General features: G+C 42.6%; 1 protein-coding gene across 1 annotated transcript in view; it reads right to left on the bottom strand.

The window, feature by feature from the left end:
- LOC119926741 (serine/threonine-protein kinase TNNI3K) overlaps positions 1-16,213 on the bottom strand; it is a 413,409-nt gene extending 397,196 nt beyond the window's left edge. The window contains exons 1-2 of the mRNA XM_038745086.1: positions 16,157-16,213; positions 15,481-15,589 (exon numbers count right to left, since the gene is read on the bottom strand). Coding sequence (XP_038601014.1) covers positions 15,481-15,589; positions 16,157-16,196 — 149 coding nt within the window. The 5' untranslated portion in view covers positions 16,197-16,213. The remainder of the gene's footprint in view (positions 1-15,480; positions 15,590-16,156) is intronic.
- Between the last annotated feature and the right edge of the window lie 7,293 nt (positions 16,214-23,506).

Raw genomic sequence — 23,506 nt, 5'->3', positions numbered from 1 at the left:
CTGTACTAAGCACTGGGGTAGATACAAGCTAAACAGGTTGGAAGCAATCCATGTCCCCTGTGGGGCTCACAGTCTTAATTCCCATTGTAAAGATGAGATAACTGAGACCAAGAGAAGTGAAGTGACTGGTTCAAGGTCACACAGCGGACAACTGGTGGAGCTGGGATTAGAACCCAGCTCCTTCTAACTCCCAATTCCATGCACTAGGCCATGTTGACCTCATCAGTCATTTATTGGATTGTATGAGGCAATATATTAAACACTTGAGAGCGTAGAATAGATGCAGAAGCAGCATGGCATAGTGGAAAGATCACAGGCTTGGGAGTCAGAGGTTGCGGATTCTAATCCCGGCACCACCACTTACCAGATGTGTGACTTTGGTCAAATCAATTAACTTCTGTGTGCTTCAGTTCCCTCATCCGTAAAATGGGAATTAAGACTGTGAGCCCATGTGGGACAACCTGATTACCTTGTATCTTACCCAGTACTTAAAACAGTGCCTGGCACATAGTAAGCGCTTAACAAATACTAGAGAAGCAGCATGGCTCAGTGGAAAGAGCACGGGCTTTGGAGTCAGAGTCATGGCTTCAAATCCTGCTCCACCAACTGTTAGCTGTGTAACTCTGGGCAAGTCAATTCTCTGTGCCTCCGTTACCTCATCTGTAAAATGGGGATTAAGCTTGTGAGCCCTCCGTGGGACAACCTGATCACCCTATAACATCCCTAGTGCTTAGAACAGTGTTCTGCACATAGTAAGCGCTTAATAAATGCCATTATTATTATTATTATCATTATCATTATTATTATTATAAGAAGCAGCGTGGCGTGTTGGATGGAATATGGGCATAGCAGTCAGAAGGTCATGGGTTCTAATCTCGGATCCACCACTTGTCTGCTGTGTGACCTTGAGCAAGTCACTTCTCTTCTCTGGGCCTCAGTTACCTCATCCTGATAATGGGGACTGAGACTGTGAGCCCCACATGGGAACTATGTCCAACCCAATTTTCATGTATCTACCCCAATGCTTAGTACAGTGCCTGGCACACAGTAAGCGCTTAACAAGTATCAGAATTATCATCATTATTATTAGACACAATCCTAATCCTCAAGAACCTTATAGTCAAGAGAGGGGGAGGAAGCGCTTAGTACAGTGCAAGTGTTTAGTATAGTGCTCTGCACACATTAAGCACTCAATAAATACGAATGATTGAATGAATGAATGAAAGACACAAAATAATTTATAGATTGACTATCCAGACACAAAATAATTTATAAATAGACTATACCAACCCAGAGTACTTATTGGGTGCTTACTCTGGGCAGAACTGAGAGCAGGAATCATATTATTTCTCTTTGTTGTATGTTCCCAAGTGCTCAGTACAGCACTTTGAACACAGGGAGAACTCAATATATACTATTTCCACCGTTACCATCCGTATTGATTGATATGCCCATTAGCATACATTCATTCATTCATTCAATCGTATTTATTGAGTGCTTACTGTGTGCAGAGTGCTGTACTAAGCGCTTGGGAAGTACAAGTTGGCAACATATAAAGACAGTCCCTACCCAACAGCGGGCTTACAGTCTCAAAGAGGGCTCACACATAATACTTAATCTCATTAAACCAGATTTAGGGAAAATAATTTCAATTACTCTGAAAATTAAATACTTGGGAGAGTACAATAGAGTTAGTACATATGAACCCTGTCTCCAGGTTGTTTACAAATTAGCAGGGAATAGGGACACTAACATAAATTCTAGGTAGGGAAAAGCAATTATGTTTAAAGATATGTTACAAAAGTGCTATATGGAAGTGGTTGGTGGGGGTATCCAAGAGCTTCTATTTTATTTGTACATATTTCTTCTATTTATTTTATTTTGTTAATACGTTTTGTTTTGTTGTCTGTCTCCCCCTTCTAGACTGTGAGCCCGCTGTCGGGTAGGGACCGTCTCTAGATGTTGCCGACTTGTACTTCCCAAGCGCTTAGTACAGTGGTCCGCACACAGTAAGCGCTCAATAAATATGAATGAATGAATGAATGAATTGAGAAGAAGCAGTAGGGGGAGAAATAGGACAGGGAGAGGAGAGGTTAATCAGGGAAGGGCTCCTGGAGGAGATGTGATTACAGAAGGGTCTCGAAGATGGGGCCTACCATTCATTCATTCAATTGTATTTATTGAGCGCTTACTGTGTGCAGAGCACTGTACTAAGCACTTGGGCAGTACAAGGTGGCAACATATAGAGACGGTCCCTACCCAACAGTGGGTTCACCATCTAGATTTGAAGAGGGAGGCAGAAGAGAGGGTGTAAGCAGGAGGTCAGCAGCAAGAGAGAGATGAGAACAAGGCACAGTGAGTAGCTTAGTTCAAGGGAAGTGAAGTATACGAGTTGTAATGTACTGGGAGAGTAGCAAGAATAAATATGAGGAAGAAAGAGCTGATTGAGCGCCAAGAGAATGGAAAAAATGGTTACGTAGATGAGCATGTACTGCCAGGGTTGGTTTATAGTTGCTTCTTCATTTATGGATCACTCTGATAAATCTGTTCCTACCATCCTGTTACTCATCTTAAGTATAGATGTCCATTTCTATCCCTTTTCAGAGCAACTGAAATTGTTTTCCCTAAGTTTGGTTTAATGAGTGTATTATGTGTGCTAATGGGTATATCAATCATTACGGACGGTAGCAGTGGAAATAGTATATATTGAGTTCTCCCTGTGTTCAAAGCACTGTACTGAGCACTTGGGAACATACAACAAAGAGAAATAATATGTTTCCTGCTCTCAGTGTGCTTACACTCCTACTAGGTTTATGGATCTGTATTAGATTCCTGGAACTATGCTTGAGAAGCAAGTCATTCAATCATATTTTCTTTCAATCGTATTTACTGAGCATTTGCTTTGTGCAAAGCACTGTACTATGCTCTTGGGAGAGTATAATATAACAATAAACAGCCACGTTCCCTGCCCACAACGAGCTTAATGGTCTCTGCCTTCAAAGAGCTTCTAGAGTCAGTATTCACTCTTTTCCCAAGGGAATCTCCCAGAATTGTAAGCTCTTTGAAGGCAGAGACCATAACTTTTACATCTCTTTTATTCTCCCAAACACTTAGTAGAATGTCAGCATACAGTAGATGCTCAGTAAATACTACTGAATGAATGAATGAATTAAAACCCCAAAGTGAACTCACACTCCAGAATACCTGGCCCCCAAGAAGGAGGTTGCGCTAAGTGGAGAAGGACCAAAAAAGCTTTATTTCAGTCCTATAACAAATCTAGACCTTCAAGTTGTCTGCACATTTATTCTGAAACTTTCTTTTGAACTGCACAATTTTTCAGCGACAAATTTAATGGGATTTTTTCCAACCTTAGATGTATTTCTTGACATTAAGACTGCTTTCTTACAGTTTTTTCTCAAATCGGTCCAATTATTTATGTACCAAAGTGACCTAACTGCAGCCAGGTAACTAAATAAATGATTGACTTTCCTTTTATGAGGTTTTCAAAAACCCCAATAAAATATTTATTTATTTTTGAAAGACCTAACCCCATCTAAGACTGGGGTTAGGTCTTTCAAGACTGTGGGTAGACGGGTAGAAAGACTAGACGGTCCTTCTAGACTATGAGCCCACTGTTGGGTAGGGACCGTCTCTATATGTTGCCAACTTGTACTTCCCAAGCGCTTAGTACAGTGCTCTGCACACAGTAAGCGCTCAATAAATGCGATTGAATCTAAGAACTTTTCGGAACTTGAAAAGCACATTGTGCAGTTTTGATCCCGGCAAACTTAACAACAACAACAATAATAATTATAGTTGTGGTATTTGTTAAGTGCCTACTATGCATCAAGTACTGTACTAAGGACTGGGATAGGAACAAGATTACTAGAAGGAGGAAACAGTCCCTATCCCATATAGGGCTCACAGACAAAGAAGGAGGGCAGAGAGTGAATCCCTATTTTACAGTTAAGGAAACTGATGCTTAGGGAAGTTATAAGACTTGTCCAACATTTACACAGATGAGAGTGGAAGAGTGGGGATTCGAACCAGGCTCCTCCAGCTCTCAGACCTGTGTTCTTTCCACTAGGCCATGTACGATACAGTCATGGGAATAAGGATAAAAATCATACCATTCATTCATTCATTCAATCGTATTTATTGAGCGCTTACCGTGTGCAGAGCACTGGACTAAGCGCTTGGGAAGTACAAGTTGGCAATTGCATCTACTGTATTCTTCTGACCACTCAGTAAGTGTTCTTTCCACAGGAGGTGCTCAATAAATGCTGCTAAATGAATGAAAGAATGAAGGGAAATCAAGAAGCGGCATGATCTGAAAGTCAGAAGGTCATGGGTTTTAATCCTGGCTCCGCCACTTGTCTGCAGTGTGACCTTGGGCAAGTCACTTAACTTCTCTGGGCCTCGGTTACCTCATCTGTAAAAAATGGGGATTAAGAGTGTGAGCCCAGTGTGGGACAGGGACTGTGTCCAACCTGATTAAGTTGTAACTACTCAGTGCATAGAACAGTGCTTGGCCCATAGGAAGCACTTAACATAATAATTATTATTGTTAAGTTGAAGGAAGCTTAAGTTTGCTTACATCTGAATAATACAAACTGAAGGAGAGTTGAGATTCAGGCCAAATAATCTGAATTCAGCAACTGCTGAATTTGTCATCTACTCTGATTAAAATTAAGTGGGTAACTGCTAAACACTCTTTTTCACATTGTTCACTGTAGACCCAACCTCAAAGATTATTCCAAATTATTTCTCAGGCTACAGGTCCATCAGGTTCTTCAAAATCATGCCTGTTTTACAAATTCATAAATAAAGTGTCCCAGATCTTCTATGAACCTCAGTCCCGTAGCTTGGTGTTTTGTGACTTTCTATTCATTCATTCAATCGTATTTATTGAGCGCTTACTGTGTGCAGAGCACTGTACTAAGCGCTTGGGAAGTACAAGTTGGCAACATATAGAGACGGTCTCTACCCAACAACAGGCTCACAGTCTAGTCAATAGAGTTGCTAGATAAGTAAAAATGTAAGCCCAAGATTTTTAACTGTACATCTCCCACATCTGCCCACCCCTGAGAGAGGAAATAGCCAAAGAATAGAAAATACAGAATCACCACAATTCATTTAAGACAGTCCATATAGTGTCTGGTCTAAAGAAAAGTCAAGACTTCTATTAGTCAATGCATTCAGTCACAGAAATACAATTTATTATTCTTCATTTAATTATTTTTTATGTCTAACTCATTCCCTAGCCCGTAAGCTCCTTTTAGGCTCTGAGTGCATCACTTTTGGGGGTTGTACTTCCCAAGTGCTTACTAAAATGCATTATAGTAAGCAGCCAATGGATAATTATGATGATCATTATTATTATTATGGTAATAATATCATATTATTACCACACAGGGGGCCCACGGTCTAAGTGGGAGAGAGAATAAGAACTTAATCTTCATTTAACAGATGAGGAAACTAGGCCCAGAGAAGTTAAGTAACTTGCCCAAGGTCACACAGCAGGCAAGTAGAATTGCTGAGAGTAGTACCCAGGTCCTCTGATGCAAGCCTGGGCCCTTTCATTCATTCATTCATGTATTCATTCATTCAATCATATTTATTGAGCGCTTACTGTGTGCAGAGCACTGTACTAAGCACTTGGGAAGTACAAGTCGGCAACATATAGAGACGGCCCCTACACAACAACGGGCTCACAGTCTAGAAGGGAGAGACAGACAACAGAACAAAACATGTGGGCAGGTGTCAAGTCATCAGAACAAATAATAATCATAATAATAATAATAATAATAATGGCATTTATTAAGTTCTTACTATGTGCATAGCACTGTTCTAAGCTCTGGGGAGGTTACAATTTGATCAGATTGTCCCACGGGGGGCTCATTGTCTTAATCCCCATTTTACAGATGAGGTAACTGAGGCAGAGAGAAGTTAAGTGACTTGCCCAAAGTCACACAGCTGACAATCGGCAGAGCCGCGATTCAAACCCATGACCTCTGACTCAAAGCCCGTGCTCTTTCCACTGAGCCACACAGCTAGATGCACATCATTAAGAAAATAAATAGAATAGTAAATATGTACAAGTAAAATAAATAGAGTAATAAATCTGTACCAACATATATACAGGTGCTGTGGGGAGGGGAAGGAGGTAGGGCGGGGAGGATGGGGAGGAGGAGAGGAAAAAGGGGGCTCAGTCTGGGAAGGCCTCTTGGAGGAGGTGAGCTTTCCAGTAGATCATGCTTCTCCTCTATAAAGAAAGTGCTCCTCAATAAATGCTATTACTTCTTCTACAGACAAAAGAGAAAAGGAAAGGAAGAATATCCTTTGTTTCACAATATTATGTGTTACTCTTTCATTCTTCAGAGCCCACTGTTGGGTAGGGACTGTCTCTATATGTTGCCAACTTGTACTTCCCAAGCGCTTAGTCCAGTGCTCTGCACACAGTAAGCGCTCAATAAATACGATTGATTGATTGATTGGATGTTTTCTACATAGCTCATAGAGAGAGCTCTTATATTTCCCCCTGCTCAGAAGTTTGCTACTCTACCCGGCTTCATCCTTCCTTCTCTGAACAGAAATAATTCTCATTTGATGGCAGGGAACTAGTCCACTGTGAATTGGTAAGAGAAGCAGCGTGGCTCAGTGGAAAGAGCCCGGGCTTTGGAGTCAGAGGTCACGGGTTCAAATCCCAGCTCTGCCACTTGTCAGCTGTGTGACTTTAGGCAAGTCACTTCACTTCTCTGGGCCTCAGTTACCTCCTCTGTAAAATGGGGATTAAGATTGTGAGCCCCCCGTGGGACAGCCTGATCACCTTTTAACCTCCCCAGCGCTTAGAACACTGCTTTGCACATAGTAAGCGCTTAATAAGTGTCATCATTATCATTATTAATCGGTGGGAGATTTGACGTACAGAGGTTCACCATCGTGTGTGAGTTCAACTGTAAAATCTTGTGTTAGCTTTAATGATTGGAATGTTATATTTTAAAAGAAAATAACTTTGGACTATATGTACTTTCAAATTCTCACTTCTCAATTTCTACTCAAATGTTTCTTTTTTGATACATGCAATTAAAATATGCAAGACTTTAAAACTCACCCTTTTTTAAAGAGAAATTTCATCTTTCTACAAGTAATAGGGTATCGGATTCAGTGCCAACTGAGCTCCGTTTACGCACTCCAACATGCTAAACTCGGGTTATTTTTAAAATTTTCTCTATATCTTTAATCACTTGCCGTGCCACACTCTTACCACATCCTATTGAGTTCATAGCGCTTGCTGTGGCAGCGATGAAGATCCTAATTAAAATGAAGCAAATATTACAAATACATAATCACATAATAAATTCCTTCAGTATCTGCCTGATATTAATAAAAATGGTTGTTCTGCATTATCTGTTTCTGTTAGCGTAATCAACCTGCCTTTTTAGCCCCTACCTTTTACTCAGAAAGGAATGCAGTTGGTTATTCCATTAACCTTATTTTTCCATGATCCTGCTTTTCTGGCAGACACCAGATGTAACCCCAAATGAGAACTTATTAAAATGCAACATTGGAGTCCTGGGCCAAAATGGGAATATGAATCACAAAGGTGTCGCCAAAATTCAAAGAGGCAGATGTAGTTCAGGTCTCTGGAATCTCATGGAGATTCCCCAATTAGACCCTCTTCCTCTTCCTCTTCTCTCACTCCCTTCCGAGTCACCCTCGCACTTGGATTTGTACCCTTTATTCCCTCCTCACTCTGCCCCACTGCACTTATGTACATATTTGTAATTTATTTACTTATATTCATTCAATCGTATTTATTGAGCGCTTACTGTGTGCAGAGCACTGTACTAAGCACTTGGGAAGTCCAAGTTGGCAACATATAGAGACAGTCCCTACCCAACAGTGGGCTCACAGTCTAGAAGGGGGAGACAGAGAACAAAACCAAACATATTAACAAAATAAAATAAATAGATTAGATATGTACAAGTAAAATAGATATGTACAAGTAAAATAAATAAATAGAGCAATAAATTCATTCATTCATTATATTAATGTCAGTCTTCCCTTCTAGGCTGTAAGCTCGTGGTGGCCAGGGAACGTGTCTACCAACTTTTTTATATTGTTCTCTCCCAAGTGCTCAGTACAGTGCCCTGCACACAGTACCACAATTGATTGGTTGAGTGATGTTATCGATCACTATCAATCAATATCAGTATCAATCAATCAGATTAGCAGCCTGGCTCAGTGGAAAGAGCCCGGGCTTTGGAGTCAGAGGTCATGGGTTCAAATCCCGGCTCCACCAATTGTCAGTTGTGTGCCTTTGGGCAAGTCATTTAACTTCTCTGTGCCTCAGTCCCCTCATCTGTAAAATGGGGATTAAGATTGTGAGCCCCCCGTGGGACAGCCTGGTCACCTTGTAACCTCCCCAGCGCCTAGAACAGTGCTTTGCACATAGTAAGCAATTTTACTTTTACTATAAATTATAATATTATTATAAATTATAAATTTTACTGTTTATTTTACTTGTCCCTACCCAACAATGGGCTCACAGTCTGGAAGGGAGAGACAGACAACAGAACAAAACATGTAGACAGGAGTCAAGTCATCAAAATAAATAGAAATAAAGCTAGATGCATATCATTAACAAAATAAATAAAATAATAATAACAATAATGGTATTTGTTAAGCGCTTACTATATGCCAGGTATTCATTCAATCGTATTTATTGAGCGCTTACTGTGTGCAGAGCACTGTACTAAGTGCTTGGGAAGTACAAGTTGGCAACATATAGAGACGGTACCTACCTAACAGCAGGCTCACAGTCTAGAAGGGAGAGACAGACAATAGAACAAAACATGTAGACAGGTGTCAAGTCATCAAAATAAATAGAAATAAAGCTAGATGCATATCATTAACAAAATGAATAATAATAATAATAACAATAATTGTATTAAGCGCTTACTATGTGCCAGGCATTCATTCAATTGTATTTATTGAGTGCGTACTGTGTGCAGAGTACCATACTAAGCGCTTGGGAAGTACAAGTTGGCAACATATAGAGACGGTCCCTACCCAACAGCGGGCTCACAGTCTAGAAGAAAAATAATAATGGCATTTATTAAGCACTTACTATGTGCAAAGCACTGTTCTAAGCGCTGGGGAGGTTACAAGGTGATCAGGTTGGCCCATGTGGGGCTCACAGTATTAATTCCCATTTTACAGATGAGGTAACTGAGGCACAGAGAAGTTAAGTGACTTAGTGTTCTAAGCGCTGGGATAGGTACAAGGCTGTCAGGTTGTCCCACGGGGGGCTCACAGTCTTCATCCCCACTTTACAGATGAGGGAAGTGAAGGGACTTTCTCAAGGTCACACAGTAGACAAGTGGCAGAGTCAGGATTAGAACCCATGACCTTCTGCCTTCTGACTGCCAGGCCCGGGTGCTATCCACTAAGCCATAATAGAATAGTAAATAAGTAGAAGTCAAATAAATAGAGTAATAAATCTGTACAAACATATAGACAGCTGCTGTGGGGAGGGGAAGGAGGTAGGGCGGCTAGACTGTGAGCCCACTGTTGGGTAGGGACTGTCTCTATATGTTGCCAACTTGTACTTCCCAAGCGCTTAGTACAGTGCTCTGCACACAGTAAGTGCTCAATAAATACGATTGATGATGAGGAGGAGGAGGAGAGGATCACCAGGTGGTGATCTCCCTTGCCCTTTGGGTGGGGGTCAGCTCCGGATTCACCCATAGGCAGTTCAATTTTGGAGGAAACCATATGAAGTTGCTGCTCCAGTCCTCTCCTCACGGAAGAATCCTTTCCTCCTTTGGAGCTTCACGAAATGTCCTGACCCCCCTCTCCCCCAACACCTGTCCCATCTCAGAATATATGGAGACCTCGTCGTTTAAACTGTGAGATTCATTCATTCATTCATTCAATCGTATTTATTGAGCACTTACTGCGTGCAGAGCACTGTACTAAGCGCTTGGGAAGTGCAAGTTGGCGACATATAGAGACGGTCCCTAACCAACAGCGGGCTCACAGTCTAGAAGGGGGACTCGACCAAAAGGGACCAGAACAGAAAGTCGATGATTGAGGTGATTGATTATATATATAAAATCAATAATAATATATAATATAATAATATATATAATAATGTATTATATATAATCAATCACCTCAATTATAATATAATATATATATATATAAAATCAATCACCTCAATCATCAACTTTTTGTTCTGGTCCCTTTTGGTCGAGTATATATATATATATATATGTATATATGTGTATATATATGTATATATGTGTATATATACACATATATACATATATACTATATATACTGATTGATTATATATAGAATATATATTGATTGATTACATCTATAATAAATAAATAAATGAATAGAGTAGTGAATATGTACAAGTAAAATAAATAGAGTGATAAATCTGGAAAAATCTATATACACCTGTCTACTTGTTTTGTTTTGTTGTCTGTCACTCCCTTCTAGACCGTGAGCCTGGTGTTGGGTAGGGACCGTATCTACATGTTGCCGACTTGTACTTCCCAAGCGCTTAGTCCAGTGCTCTGCACACAGTAAGCGCTCAATAAATACAATTGAATGAATGAATGAATGAATGATTAGTACCTGTTATAAACCACCCATTCATTACATCATTTTGAAGAATTTCACCTGAATAATGTTTCATAGAGCAAAATGTGCCAAACACATGGTGGAGCCATCTTAACTAATTGCAGTTGCCCATCATCATTGTTTCATCTATTCATTTTCCTCATGCTAAAATTCAGCATTTCATTGTTAACAAAACCACCGTTTCCCATAATGATCCAAAAGTCTTCCTTGATGAAACTAAAATTTCAGCCCCAGACCAACTAGTGAGAAGCAGAGTGGATCAATGGAAAGAGCCCAGGTTTAGGAGTCAGAGGTCGTGGGTTCCAATCCCGGCTCTGCCAATTGCCAGCTGTGTGACTTTGGGCAAGTCACTTCACTTCTCTGGGCCTCAGTTCCCTCAACTGTAAAATGGGGATGAAGACCGTGAGCCCCACGTGGGATAATCTGATCACCTTGTAACCTCCCCAGCACTTAGTAAACTGCTTTGCATATAGTAAGCGCTTAACAAATGCCATTATTATTATCATTATTGAGTGGAATAGGATGTGAAATAACGCAGTTTCCAATTCATCAAAGAGAAAATATACATGTTGATTCAGTTAGACATCTTTAAATTTGAAATCTGCTACAATTCCATTTTGCTTTCCTTCAGATCATTACTGGAGAATGAAGGACAGTAGTGTAACTCTCATTGCCTTACTGCACTTCAGTTGTTCACTCTCAGCTCTATATTGTGGACGAAAACCATGCCTGGGAGGATATATATTGCAACTGACAGAGGCTTTGGCCATTATGTACTGGAAAATCTATTTTAATGAAGGGAATTAACATCCACTAGATATGCCATAGAGATTTGTTAGCAAACGGAAAAACATGTGTTAACATCAGTGATCTTCCACCTGTGACTCTCCAGTTAAATGTATCCTCTTTGGGTAACGTTATAGCTTCTGTACAGACGGTGTCTTGGGACTCTCCATCCCCCCCGCCTTACCTCCTTCCCTTCCCCACAGCACCTGAATATAGGTATATATGTTTGTACGTATTTATTACTCTATTTGTTTATTTATTTTATTTGTACATATTTATTCTATTTATTTTATTTTGTTAATATGTTTTGTTTTGTTCTCTGTCTCCCCCTTCTAGGCTGTGAAACCACTGTTGGGTAGGGACCATCTCTATATGTTGCCAACTTGTACTTCCCAAGCGCTTAGTACAGTGCTCTGCACACAGTAAGCACTCAATAAATACGATTGAATGAATGAATGAATGAATAAGTGAGGAGCAAGACTGTTACCCCAAGAGAAATCCTATTTTTCCTGATCTCCCACTTACACCAACCTTGTACCTCGACACCCCAAAGAATTGCCCACCACATCAACAGCTGGGATTTGGTAAGCTGTAGCCAGGCAAAGTGAGCTCCAGCATTACTTTTTTAATAATAATAATAATAATGTTGGTATTTGTTAAGCGCTTACTATGTGCCAAGACCTGTTCTAAGAGCTGGGGTAGATACAAGGTAATCAGGTTGTCCCATGTGGGGCTCACGGTCTTAATCCCCATTTCACAGATGAGGAAACAGAGGCCCAGAGAAGTGAAGTGACCTGCCTAAAGTCACACAGCTGATAAGTGGCGGAGCCGGGATTAGAACCCACAACCTCTGACTCCCAAGACGGTGCCCTTTCCACTAAGCCACACTGCTTCTCTAAGCTTTAGGGAAGCTTCGTGGCCTAGTGGATAGAGCACGGGTTCCAATTCCAGCTCTGCCACTTGTTGGCTGTGTGACCTTGGACAAGTCACTTCACCTCTCTGGGCCTCAGTTACCTCATCTGTAAAATGCGGATCAAAACCGTTAGCCCACTGTGAGACAGGGACTATGTTCAACTCAATCACTTTGTATCTACCCCAGCTCTTAGTACAGTGCCTTCCACATAGTAAGCAGTTGACAAATATTATTATCAGAGCATGGACCTATGGTCATTGTGTAGACCTGGAGAACCAGTCATTCAACCGGTGGTATTTATTGAGCACTTACAGTGTGTACACAGCACTGTACTCAATGCTTAGTGGTGTCCAATAGACCTAGCAGACATGGTTCCTGTCCTTAAAAATCTTCTAGTCTAATTAAATTCTAGTCAAGGAGAGCTTTGGTAGATTGTGGTAGCCAGATTCTCCTCAGTTCTAGCCATATTTGCAGCGTGGCTCAGTGGAAAGAGCCCGGGCTTTGGAGTCGGAGGTCATGGGTTCAAATCCCGGCTCCGCCAATCGTCAGCTGTGTGACTTTGGGCAAGTCACTTCACTTCTCTGTGTCTCAGTTCCCTCATCTGTAAAATGGGGATTTTGCTCTTTCCACTGAGCCACGCTTCTTCTCTGATACAAGGCAGATACAATCAATCAATCAATCAATCGCATTTATTGAGCGCTTACTGTGTGCAGAGCACTGTACTAAGCGCTTGGGAAGTACAAGTTGGCAACATAGAGAGACGGTCCCTACCCAACAGGGGGCTCACAGTCTAGAAACAAGGTAATTAGGTTGTCCATGTGGGGTTTTCCTGAGGATCTCTGAATTGGCTCCTGAACATTTCAAGCTGTCACGGGATGTGGATCTAAAGTCGGATGGCGACTTAGAAGACTGCGGCCATGGAATGCTTAGCCCTCGGTGACTCCCTTTCCAGCAGGCTTCCCAAAGGCCCATTCCTGGACTGCTACAGGGCTCAGCAAAGGGAGTCCAGGAATCCAGCTCATTTCAGACTCTCCTCATCAACCCAGGGCCCAGGCTAACTTCCAAAATAGCCTGGCACTCACAGGAGCCCTCCGGACCAAGACCAAATCATGAGCCCAACTAGGAGTCCTGGGATTTCCAGACTGAATAGGAATACTGAATGGGAAGCAGCGTAGCCTAGTGGAAAGAAAACGGGCCCGGGGGTCAGAGGACCCGAGTTCTAATCCCAACTCCGTCGTTTGTCTGATGTGTGACCTTGGGCGAGTCAATTAACTTCTCTGGGCCTCAGTTGCCGGATATGTAAAATGATGATGAAGACTGGGCTCCATGTGGGACATGACTGTGTCCAATCTGATTTGCCCCCCTGCAGGACAGGGACTGTGTCTGAGATCTAATTAACTTCTATCTACCCCAGCCCTTGGACCAGTGTTTGACACATAGTAAGTGCTTAACATAATAATAATGATGGTATTTGTTAAGCGCTTACTATGTGCAAAGCACTGTTCTAAGCGCTGGGGGGGATACAAGGTGATCAAGTTGTCCCACGTGGGGCTCCCAGTCTTATTCCCCATTTTACAGATGAGGGAACTGAGGCACAGAGAAGTGAAGTGACTTGCCCAAAGTCACCCAGCTGAGAATTGGCGGAGCCAGGATTTGAACCCATGACCTCCTTCTCCAAAGCCCAGGCTCTTCCCACTGAGCCAGGCTGCTTCTCAACATGGACCCTAAAACAAGCAAACAAACAAACAGATTCACTTATTCGCAGTTAGCTGGACTCATAGTCACTGCTGCAGCGGCAACTGCAGCCCTCTGGCCTTCCTACAGTTAATAATGATAATAATGATGGCATTTGTTAAGCGCTTACTATGTGCAAAGCACTGTACTAAGCACTGGGGAGGTTACAAGGTGATCAGGTTGTCCCACGGGGGGCTCACAGTTTTAATCCCCATTTTTACAGACGAGGTAACTGAGGCACAGAGAAGCTAAGTGAGTTGCCCAAAGTCACACAGCTAATTGGTGGAGCCGGGATTTGAACCCATGACCTCTGACTCCAAAGCCCGGGCTCTTTCCACTGAGTCACGCTACAGTTCTAGCTCAATGTCCGCCTCAGCCTCTGCCGTCCCCTTGGCCACCATCAGCCAGACTCCTGTCCCTTCCTTCACGGACACCCATGAGTTGGTGAATTAGTTTTTGCCCTCCAGTGCGGATGGTATTTGCAGTTTCACCCCTAAGCTGGAGTTTCCCTAACCAATCCCCCAAGGGACAATCACGCACATGCAAAGACACACACATACACTCACGCTTATGCATATTTATACCCAAATACTTAAGTGGCGGGACATCTTTTCCTGCGCACTGGGATTTAGTCCTCAGTAACACACGCTTTCGGAGTGCGGGAAGGGAAATAGCAGTTCCTGTTACATGCCGGTGAATAACATAGCTTCAGAGTGAACCAGCTGAATCATTCGCATTTAATTTTTCCACACTTAGCCAGTCATCTTCTCTTGCCCTACCTCAAATACCTCCAGTCTTCCAATAGCAAATGCAATTTCCGCCGATCATTTCTAACACAGAGAGGGGTCCTGCCACCCCTATTTGGGCATATTACTTCTTCAGAGGTGGTGACACGATGCCAAATCATTTTGCTCCTGCTCTCTGGGAACAAAACCTTCTGCAAAACCCTGCTAATCTTACCTACTTCTGCGTGAATGCCCGGGAGAAATGGCACTTTGCCTTTTGCGGCCCATCTTTTCAAATGTCAGGCGGCCGCAGGGTTTGCTAAAATTGGACTCGACCTAATAGTGCTAGAGAACAATGGGGGCTATTTGCTGCCGCCATTAAGAAGGATAAGTCTTGCCTCACCGTGCTGGCATGGCTTACATTACAAAATGGGTTTCTCAGTGGAACTTTTGCTTTAAAAACCAGTCTCCCCAAGCCGGAAGAGAGGAGTGGGTGCATTATGTCTTTGAGGAGTTAAGTCTGAGGATATGGGAATGGGAATCCAGGCTGGGGAAATGGCATTGTCCTTATAAAACTCAGGGACAACAGAAATGACACGGATTCTTATCTTATCATATCTTAAAGTTGTCGTGCAGAAAAGTAACGCATGTGGGCTTTGTTACCTAAAAACATGGGTCAGTTCCGTTAGCTCCTTTTCTTTGATCTGCAAGTCATCTTCCAGTTTTTCGATGATAACGGCATAAGATTCACTGATTTTCTTTTTCCATTCATCTAATGAAGGGAAATAAACGAGGTTAGGTTGACCATTGAGTTTCACCAGACAGAGGCATATTTGAACATAGAAGTCATCAATACAATGGTTTTCATTTTAAAATCTATTACATGGTTAAATTGCTGATTGCGAACTTAAAAGCATACTTAAAAATGGTTCCTCAGGAATTAAGACCCCATTTTTTTCTTCAAATCAGGTAGTCTGTAAGGCTACTGCATTTATTTATCCTACGTACACTTTAATCATAAAGTTAGGTTTCAGGCTGAATTTGAGATCTTTAAATACAAAGTGCTTAAAATCTCTACAATTTTGCAATATTCCAATGAAATCTCCAAGCTGTTTTACCAATATAATCCACTTAGAATTTTTTCAAGGCATTTAAAAGATCCTGTGCGGACCATTCCTTTAGCAAGCAAGGTGGTTTGAATCCATCTCATCTTCAAAACGCCCTACCCCAAAAAGATCTCATCCTTTACCTAAAAATTAAAAAGACTTCATTTTCCAAAGCTACACTAGCTGCCATCATATTGGGTTCGTATTAGATTAAAGAAAATAAGATTAATTACCAGTGCAAGTTTGGGTTGGTCTAGATTTATAATTCCCCATTTGTTCAATATTTCTTCTTTATTTCTCCAAAGTTCTCCTTGTAATATGATTCCTTGTTCAACTGCAATGACAGTCCTGCTGAAAAATACTTTGATAGAGTCGGGCTAAAAATAAACTGTGTGCCAAATGGAATGTCATGCAACAATGACACAGAGCCAAACAGTGTGTGCTATCAAGTGTAAAATAATAAAGGTAACTAATCAGTTTGTTTTTAAGAAAAGTATCAAAAATAAATTGCAAATGATCCAATAGAGTTATTTGGCTTCCATCAATTGATTACCAACCCCTATGTACATGTTATGTATCTTTGTCTTAAATAGATAAATCTAAAAAATAGCCTGGTTCCATCTGAGGCTCACAAAAAAGTTATTAAAATAGCATAAGCAATCTTTCACTACCAATCTCTCTCGATCCGAGTCAATGGGAGTTAGTGGGTATTCGGAGGCAGAATTTGGAATTCTATCCATATAAATAACGGAGGGCTCAAATCTGTGGTTCTTAAGCAACCATGTCTCTCCTAGAAATGAATAGAAGTTTTTATCTCTGTAAGGAATAGAGAATTGCATTTGTTTGAGAGAGGCAAGAGAAAAAAGATTAGAAAGAAAGAGAGAGCAAGGAAGGAACAGAGACCAAGGTAGAGGCAGAGACACAGGCACAGGTAGAGCACAGGCAACGAGAAGGAGAAAAGGAGGCATGGACAAAGTAAGAAAGATATATTTCTCACAAATCAACCCACAGAAGTAAAGTGCAGGTCTCAGAATGGCAGCTCCTAACGAGAAGATCCGTCAAGAATATGCCCTGCGATGCTAAATAAATATTCAACAACAATAAGAGGTTAGAAAAATATGGTGACTGACTGGCTGAACTATTTGCAAGTGTCAGAGTGATGTAAGAAAAAGCCACTTGTTCTGCTAATGGCACATTTATAAAGTGCATGTTAAAAATTCCCTGCTTCGTTTCCTGCTTTAGCGTATGTCTCTTTCTTCCTTTGGCAGCTATGGCATTTACTGCAGCAGGAAACATTCTTTAAAATGTACTGCAAATTGCAGACTAGTTTTGTTCTAGGGAACGTTCCTTTTAGGCATATTTCAGGTAGCCAAATTGAGCCCGTAGGCTTGTGGGTGGAGAAGCTGAGAGAAATACAGCTAGAGGAATCTCTTGCTAGGTTTCTATATTCCTGTTGAAAATGGTTGCTCTCAACTGTCCACACAATTGAACAACCTTATGTAGGAAGAGAGATGGCCTTCCATTTCCTTTGGACTAAAACTGAGCCTGATGAGATCTATCATTTCACACACTGATAAAAGTGGTTTCAAATTGATTCAGGACTTAACCCGAAGAGCAGGAGAAAGAAGGGAGGAATGAGGCACATCTCCTCCACGAGGTCTTCCCTGACTAAGCCCTCATTTACTCTATTCCCACTCCCATTTCTGTCACCCTGATTTGCTCCCCTAATTCACCTCTCCCTCAACCCCACAGCATTTATTTATACGTCCGCAATTTATTCATTTATATTCATGTCTGTCTCCCCCTCTGGATTGTGAGCTCATAATGGGCAAGGAATGTATCTACCAACTCTATTATATTGTACTCTCCCAAGAGCTTAGTACAGTGCTCTGCACAAAGTAAGTACTCAATAAATAAGATTGATTGATTGATTGATGAGGCAAGTTAAAACTGATGGGATGTTGGGTCCCGATCCTTCAGAAGAGCCGGAAGATAGGTCTAAATTATTCTTGTGAAAAAAAAGCATAAGTATGGACTGAATATAACAATATATAGTTGTCTTTCATACTTTTAGACTGTGAGCCCACCGTTGAGTAGGGACTGTCTGTTTATGTTGCCAACTTGTACTTCCCAAGTGCTTAGTACAGTGCTCTGCACACAGTAAGCACTCAATAAATACGATTGATTGATTGAAGACAGTACTGATGGTTAAATTCACCCTTGAGTGCATGAATGCCTCAATCAGTCAATCATATTTATTGAGCACATACTGTCAGCAGAACACCGTACTCACTATGTGCCTGGGAGATTACAAGGTAACAGAGTTGGTAGACACATTCCCTGCCCACAGGGAGCTTAACAGTCTATTGGGGGAGACAGACATTTAATTACAGATAGCTGTGGGGCTGACAGTGGGCTGAATAAAAGGTACAAATCCAAATGCAAGGGAGGGGGAGAAGGGGAAATGAGGGCTTAAGTCCTCTTTCAGAGGAGATGTGATTTGAGAAGCAGCGTGGCTCAGTGGAAAGAGTCCAGGCTTTGGAATCAGAGGTCATGGGTTCAAATTCCGGCTCTGCCAATTGTCATCTGTGTGACTTTGGACAAGTCACTTCACTTCTCTGTGCCTCAGTTACCTCATCTGTAAAATGGGGATGAAGACTGTGAGCCCACCGTGGGACAATGTGATCACCTTGTAACCTCCCCAGTGCTTAGAACAGTGCTTTGCACATAGTAAGCACTTAATAAATGCCATTATTATTATTATTATCATTATTAAGGCTTTGAAGGTGAGGAGAGTGAGGGTGGGTTGGCTACGAAGTGGGAAAAAGTTCCAGGCCAGAGATAGGATGAGATTGATGAACTCAAGATACAGTGCGTAGGTTCGTGTTAGAGGCGTGAAGTGAACATGCTGGGTTGTAGTAAGAAACCAACAAGGTAAGCTAGCAAGGAGCAAGTTGATTGAATGTTTTAAAGCCCAAATGAGTTTCTGTTTGATATGGAGAGGCATGGGTAACCACTGGAAGTTCTTGAGGAGTGGGGAGGCATGGACTGATAGGATTCTTAAAATAATGAAGTATAGGCTATAGTGGGGAGGAAGAGGAGGCAGGGAGGTCAGCAAGGAGGCACATGCAGTATTCAAGGCAAGATACGCGCTTGGATCAATGTAGTAGCAGTTTGGATAGCAATGTTGTGAAGGGATAACAAACAGGATTTGGAGACAGGTAATAATATAATGATGTTTTTGTTAAGAACTTACTATGTGCCAAGCACTGTTCTAAGTGCCGGGGTACATACAAAGTAATCAGGTTGTCCCACATGGGGCTCAAAGACTTCATCCCCATTTTACAGATGAGATAACTGAAGCACAAAGAAGTTACTTGTCCAAAGTCACACAACTGATAAGTAGCAGAGCAGGGATTAGAACCTACGACCTCTGACTCCCAAGCTCATGCTCTTTCCACTAAGCCACAACTGAATACATGGGTTAAATGAGTGATATTAAATGAGGATGATTTCAAGGTTATGGACTTGTGAGACAAGAAAGATGATGGTGTTGTCTACAGTGATCAAACAATCAATCATATTTATTGAGGATTTACTGCATGCAGAGCACTGTACTAGGCGTTCGGGGGACTACAATAAAACAGAGTTGCTAGATACATTCCCTGACTACAAGGAGGGTGATGAGTGGAACATAAGGCCAAGGTTATGGGCTTGTGAGACAAGAGGATAGTGGTATTATCTACATGAGGGGAAAGTAAGTGGGAGGACAGGGAAGCCATGGGAGTGAATGAGTTATCCAAGGGAGTGGAGTCCTCAAAAACCTCCAATGGCTACCGATCAATCTGCGCATCAGGCAGAAACTCCTCACCCTGGGCTTCAAGGCTGTCCATCACCTCGCCCCCTCCTACCTCACCTCCCTTCTCTCCTTCTACTGCCCAGCCCGCACCCTCCGCTCCTCCACCACTAATCTCCTCACTGTACCTCGCTCTCGCCTGTCCCGCCATCGACCCCCGGCCCACGTCATCCCCCGGGCCTGGAATGCCCTCCCTCTGCCCATCCGCCAAGCTAGCTCTCTTCCTCCCTTCAAGGCCCTGCTGAGAGCTCACCTCCTCCAGGAGGCCTTCCCAGATTGAGCCCCTTCTTTCCTCTCCCCCTCGTCCCCCTCTCCATCCCCCCGCCTTACCGCCTTCCCCTCCCCACAGCACCTGTATATATGTATATATGGTTGTACATATTTATTACTCTGTTTATTTATTTATTTATTTATTTTACTTGTACATTTCTATCCTACTTATTTTATTTTGTTGGTATGTTTGGTTCTGTTCTCTGTCTCCCCCTTTTAGACTGTGAGCCCACTATCGGGTAGGGACTGTCTCTATGTGATGCCAATTTGTACTTCCCAAGCGCTTAGTACAGTGCTCTGCACATAGTAAGCGCTCAATAAATACGATTGATTGATTGATTGATTGATTGAGTGGGTATAGATGGAGAATAGAAGAAGACCCAGTTAGCAGGTGGGATGCAGAGGAGGAGCCCATAAAGGAGATTGAACAGCCAGAGAGGGCAGAGACAGTGAAGCCGAGGTTGGATAATGTTTCCAGGAGAAGGGGGAGGTCTACATTGTTGAAAGAAGCTGAGAGGTTGAGGAGGATTAGGATGGAATAGAGGCCGTTGGATTTGTCGAGAAGGAGATCATTGGTGACCTCTAAGAGGGTGGCTTCTGTGGAGTGAAGGGGATGGAAGCCAGATTGGAGGGGATTGAGGAGAGAATTGAAGGAGAGGAATCTGAGACAGTGGGTGTAGACAATTCACTCATGGAGTTTGGAGAGGAATGGTAGAAGGGAGATGGGGAGATAACTGGAGGGAGCCATGGGGCCAAGGGGGGTTACTTTTAGGATAGGGGTTGAAGATGGCTGTTGGGGAGGGAAGAAGGGAGAGGAGAGAGTTTTGATAAGGTGGAAGGAATGGGGTCTTATGCACATGTGGAGGGGGTGGTATTTCAGAGGAGGTAGGAGATCTCCTTTAGAGATACTGCTGGAAAGAATGGGAGACTTGAAGACGGACCCAGAACGGGGAGGGACTGAGGAGGGACGGGGTGATTTTAGGGAGCTCACACTTAATGCTGCCAATTTTCTTCATAATGTAGGTGGCAGTCTGGAAGTCTGAAAGAAGAGGAGGGGTTTCTCTCCTGGAACAAAGCCTTTGCAGAGATTGGGTTACTGAGGAGCAGACTTGGGAACAGAGATGGGCCTCCCTCTGTGGACAAACCTCTTAAGCCCAAAGCGGGTGGGAGGGTTGGGGGGAGGTCTAATCTTGGGCGCAAACAATACGGAAGGGAGTGTAGTGTTTTTTTCAGCTACACTTGCAGACATGAATTAAATAAGAATAATCATAACAACTGTGGTATTTGCTAAGTGCTTACTGTGTGCACTGGGGTAGATACAAGGTAATCAGGTGGGACAAAGTCCCTGTCCCACCTGGGCTAACAGTCTTAATCCTCATTCTACAGATGAGGTAACTGGGGCACAGAGAAGTCAAGTGACTTGTCCAAGGTCACAGAGCAGACACGTGGCAGAGGCGGAATTAGAACCCAGGTCCTTCTGAGTCCCAGACCCGTGCTCTTTCCACTAGGCCAGGCTGCTCACTCTCAGCAACATCTTTGAAAATGCGGGGCAGATACACATACGCACACATACACCCAAAATGACAATACAGGATCATGCTCAGTCTCTAGCATCGCAGCTCAGTTCACCTCAGCCCAGTTGCTCGGTACAGACATTGGCCGATAGTACGATATGCTTGCCGATTTACAGAGCTGAGATCGGGAAACTAAAAGCAAGGAGGACATAAGAAACATTTTAAAGGTACAGTACAGAGGGGCTCATTCAGTGCCATATCCCAGCTGAAAACGGGGAGTCGGTTGTTACAGATAGATCAGCCTACTGCACTGCAATTAAGAAAATGGCTGGTTTTGAGCAGAAGCTTTGAAGGGATTATTAGATAGCTTATAAAAGGGAAAACAGCATCTTCCAGGGTTGCCCTGGTGCTGACGGTTAGATTATGAAGCAGCGTGGCTCAGTGGAAAGAGCCCGGGCTTTGGAGTCAGAGGTCGTGGGTTCAAATCCCTGCTCCGCCACTTGTCAGCTGTGTGACCTTGGGCAAGTCACTTAACTTCTCTGGGCCTCAGTTCCCTCATCTGGAAAATGGGGATGAAGACTGTGAGCCCCACGTGGGACAACCTGATTATCTTGTATCTACCCCAGCGCTTAGAACAGTGCTTGGCACATAGTAAGCGCTTAACAAATACCAACATTATTATTATTATTATTTTTATTATTATTTGCGTGGCTCAGTGGAAACAGCACAGGCTTAGGAGTCAGAGGTTCTATTCCCAGCTCTGTCACTCGTCAGCTGTGCCTCAGTTCCCTCATCTGGAAAATGGGGGTGAAGACTGTGAGCCCCACGTGGGACAACCTGATCACCTTGTATCTACCCCAGCGCTTACAACAGTGCTCGGCATACAGTAAGCGCTTAACAAATACCAACATTATAGACGAGCAGTGTGGCTCAGTGGAAAGAGCCCGGACTTTGGAGTCAGAGGTCATGGGTTCTAATCCTGGTTCCACCACTAGTCTTTTGTGTGACCTTGGGCAAGTCACTTCACTTCTCAGTGCCTCAGTTCCCTCAGAGAAGCAGCATGGCTCAGTGGAAAGAGCCCGGGCTTGGGAGTCAGAGGTCGTGGGTTCGAATCCCAGCTCTGCCACACGTCTGCTGTGTGACCTTGGGCAAGTCACTTAACTTCTCTGGGCCTCAGTTACCTCATCTTTAAAATGGGGATGAAGACTGTGAGCCCCCCGTGGGACAACCTGATCATCTTGTAACCTCACCAGCGCTTAGAACAGTGCTTTGCACATAGTAAGTGCTTAATAAATGCTATCATTATTATTATTATTATTATAGTAAGTGCTTAACAAATATCATTATTATTATTATTATTATTACCATTATCATTATTTTGATCACAAGAAGAATTTCCCACTAGAAAATTCTGCTCCAAAACACAGACCCACCCTGTACCCTTCAAATCTTCCCCACTGATGACTTCCCAGGGCTTTGCTCCTCACTGCTCCCTTGATCAAAATCCTTGCCGAGAGGATGATAGTCAGGAGACTTTACCAATTGAAGTAGGACTCAGTTCAGAATTTTATTTGCAACAGGTTCGCTTTGCATCATTCACAAGGCTAGGGTGCAGATGAAGCCGCCTCATTCTTCTACCGGCTAATTCTTGTCCTGCAATGGTGATTCTTCAACTGACCATCTCAGTTAGATATTTGTCCTTTCACTGCCTTGCTCCTTCGGATTCTTCACATAAGGGATACTATTCCAATACCCTGTAATTTACTTGTTTCCTTTCTTCCCTCATTTTGCCAATACCGTTTATTTATCCTAATCTACATTTGTGCACCTCCTCTTTATTATTTTTATACTGATGGCTTCATGAATATTTAAAGGGACACAGGGTTGTAAAAGATTAAAAAATGAGCTTGACAGTTCTTACTTTTCAGAATTACATCACTGAT

Source organism: Tachyglossus aculeatus, chromosome 4, assembly GCF_015852505.1.
Source record: "Tachyglossus aculeatus isolate mTacAcu1 chromosome 4, mTacAcu1.pri, whole genome shotgun sequence".
In the NCBI taxonomy this organism is placed as follows: Eukaryota; Metazoa; Chordata; class Mammalia; order Monotremata; family Tachyglossidae; genus Tachyglossus; species Tachyglossus aculeatus.
The sequence above is the reverse complement of the archived record's forward strand: the minus strand, read 5'-3'. Positions and strand labels throughout refer to the sequence as shown.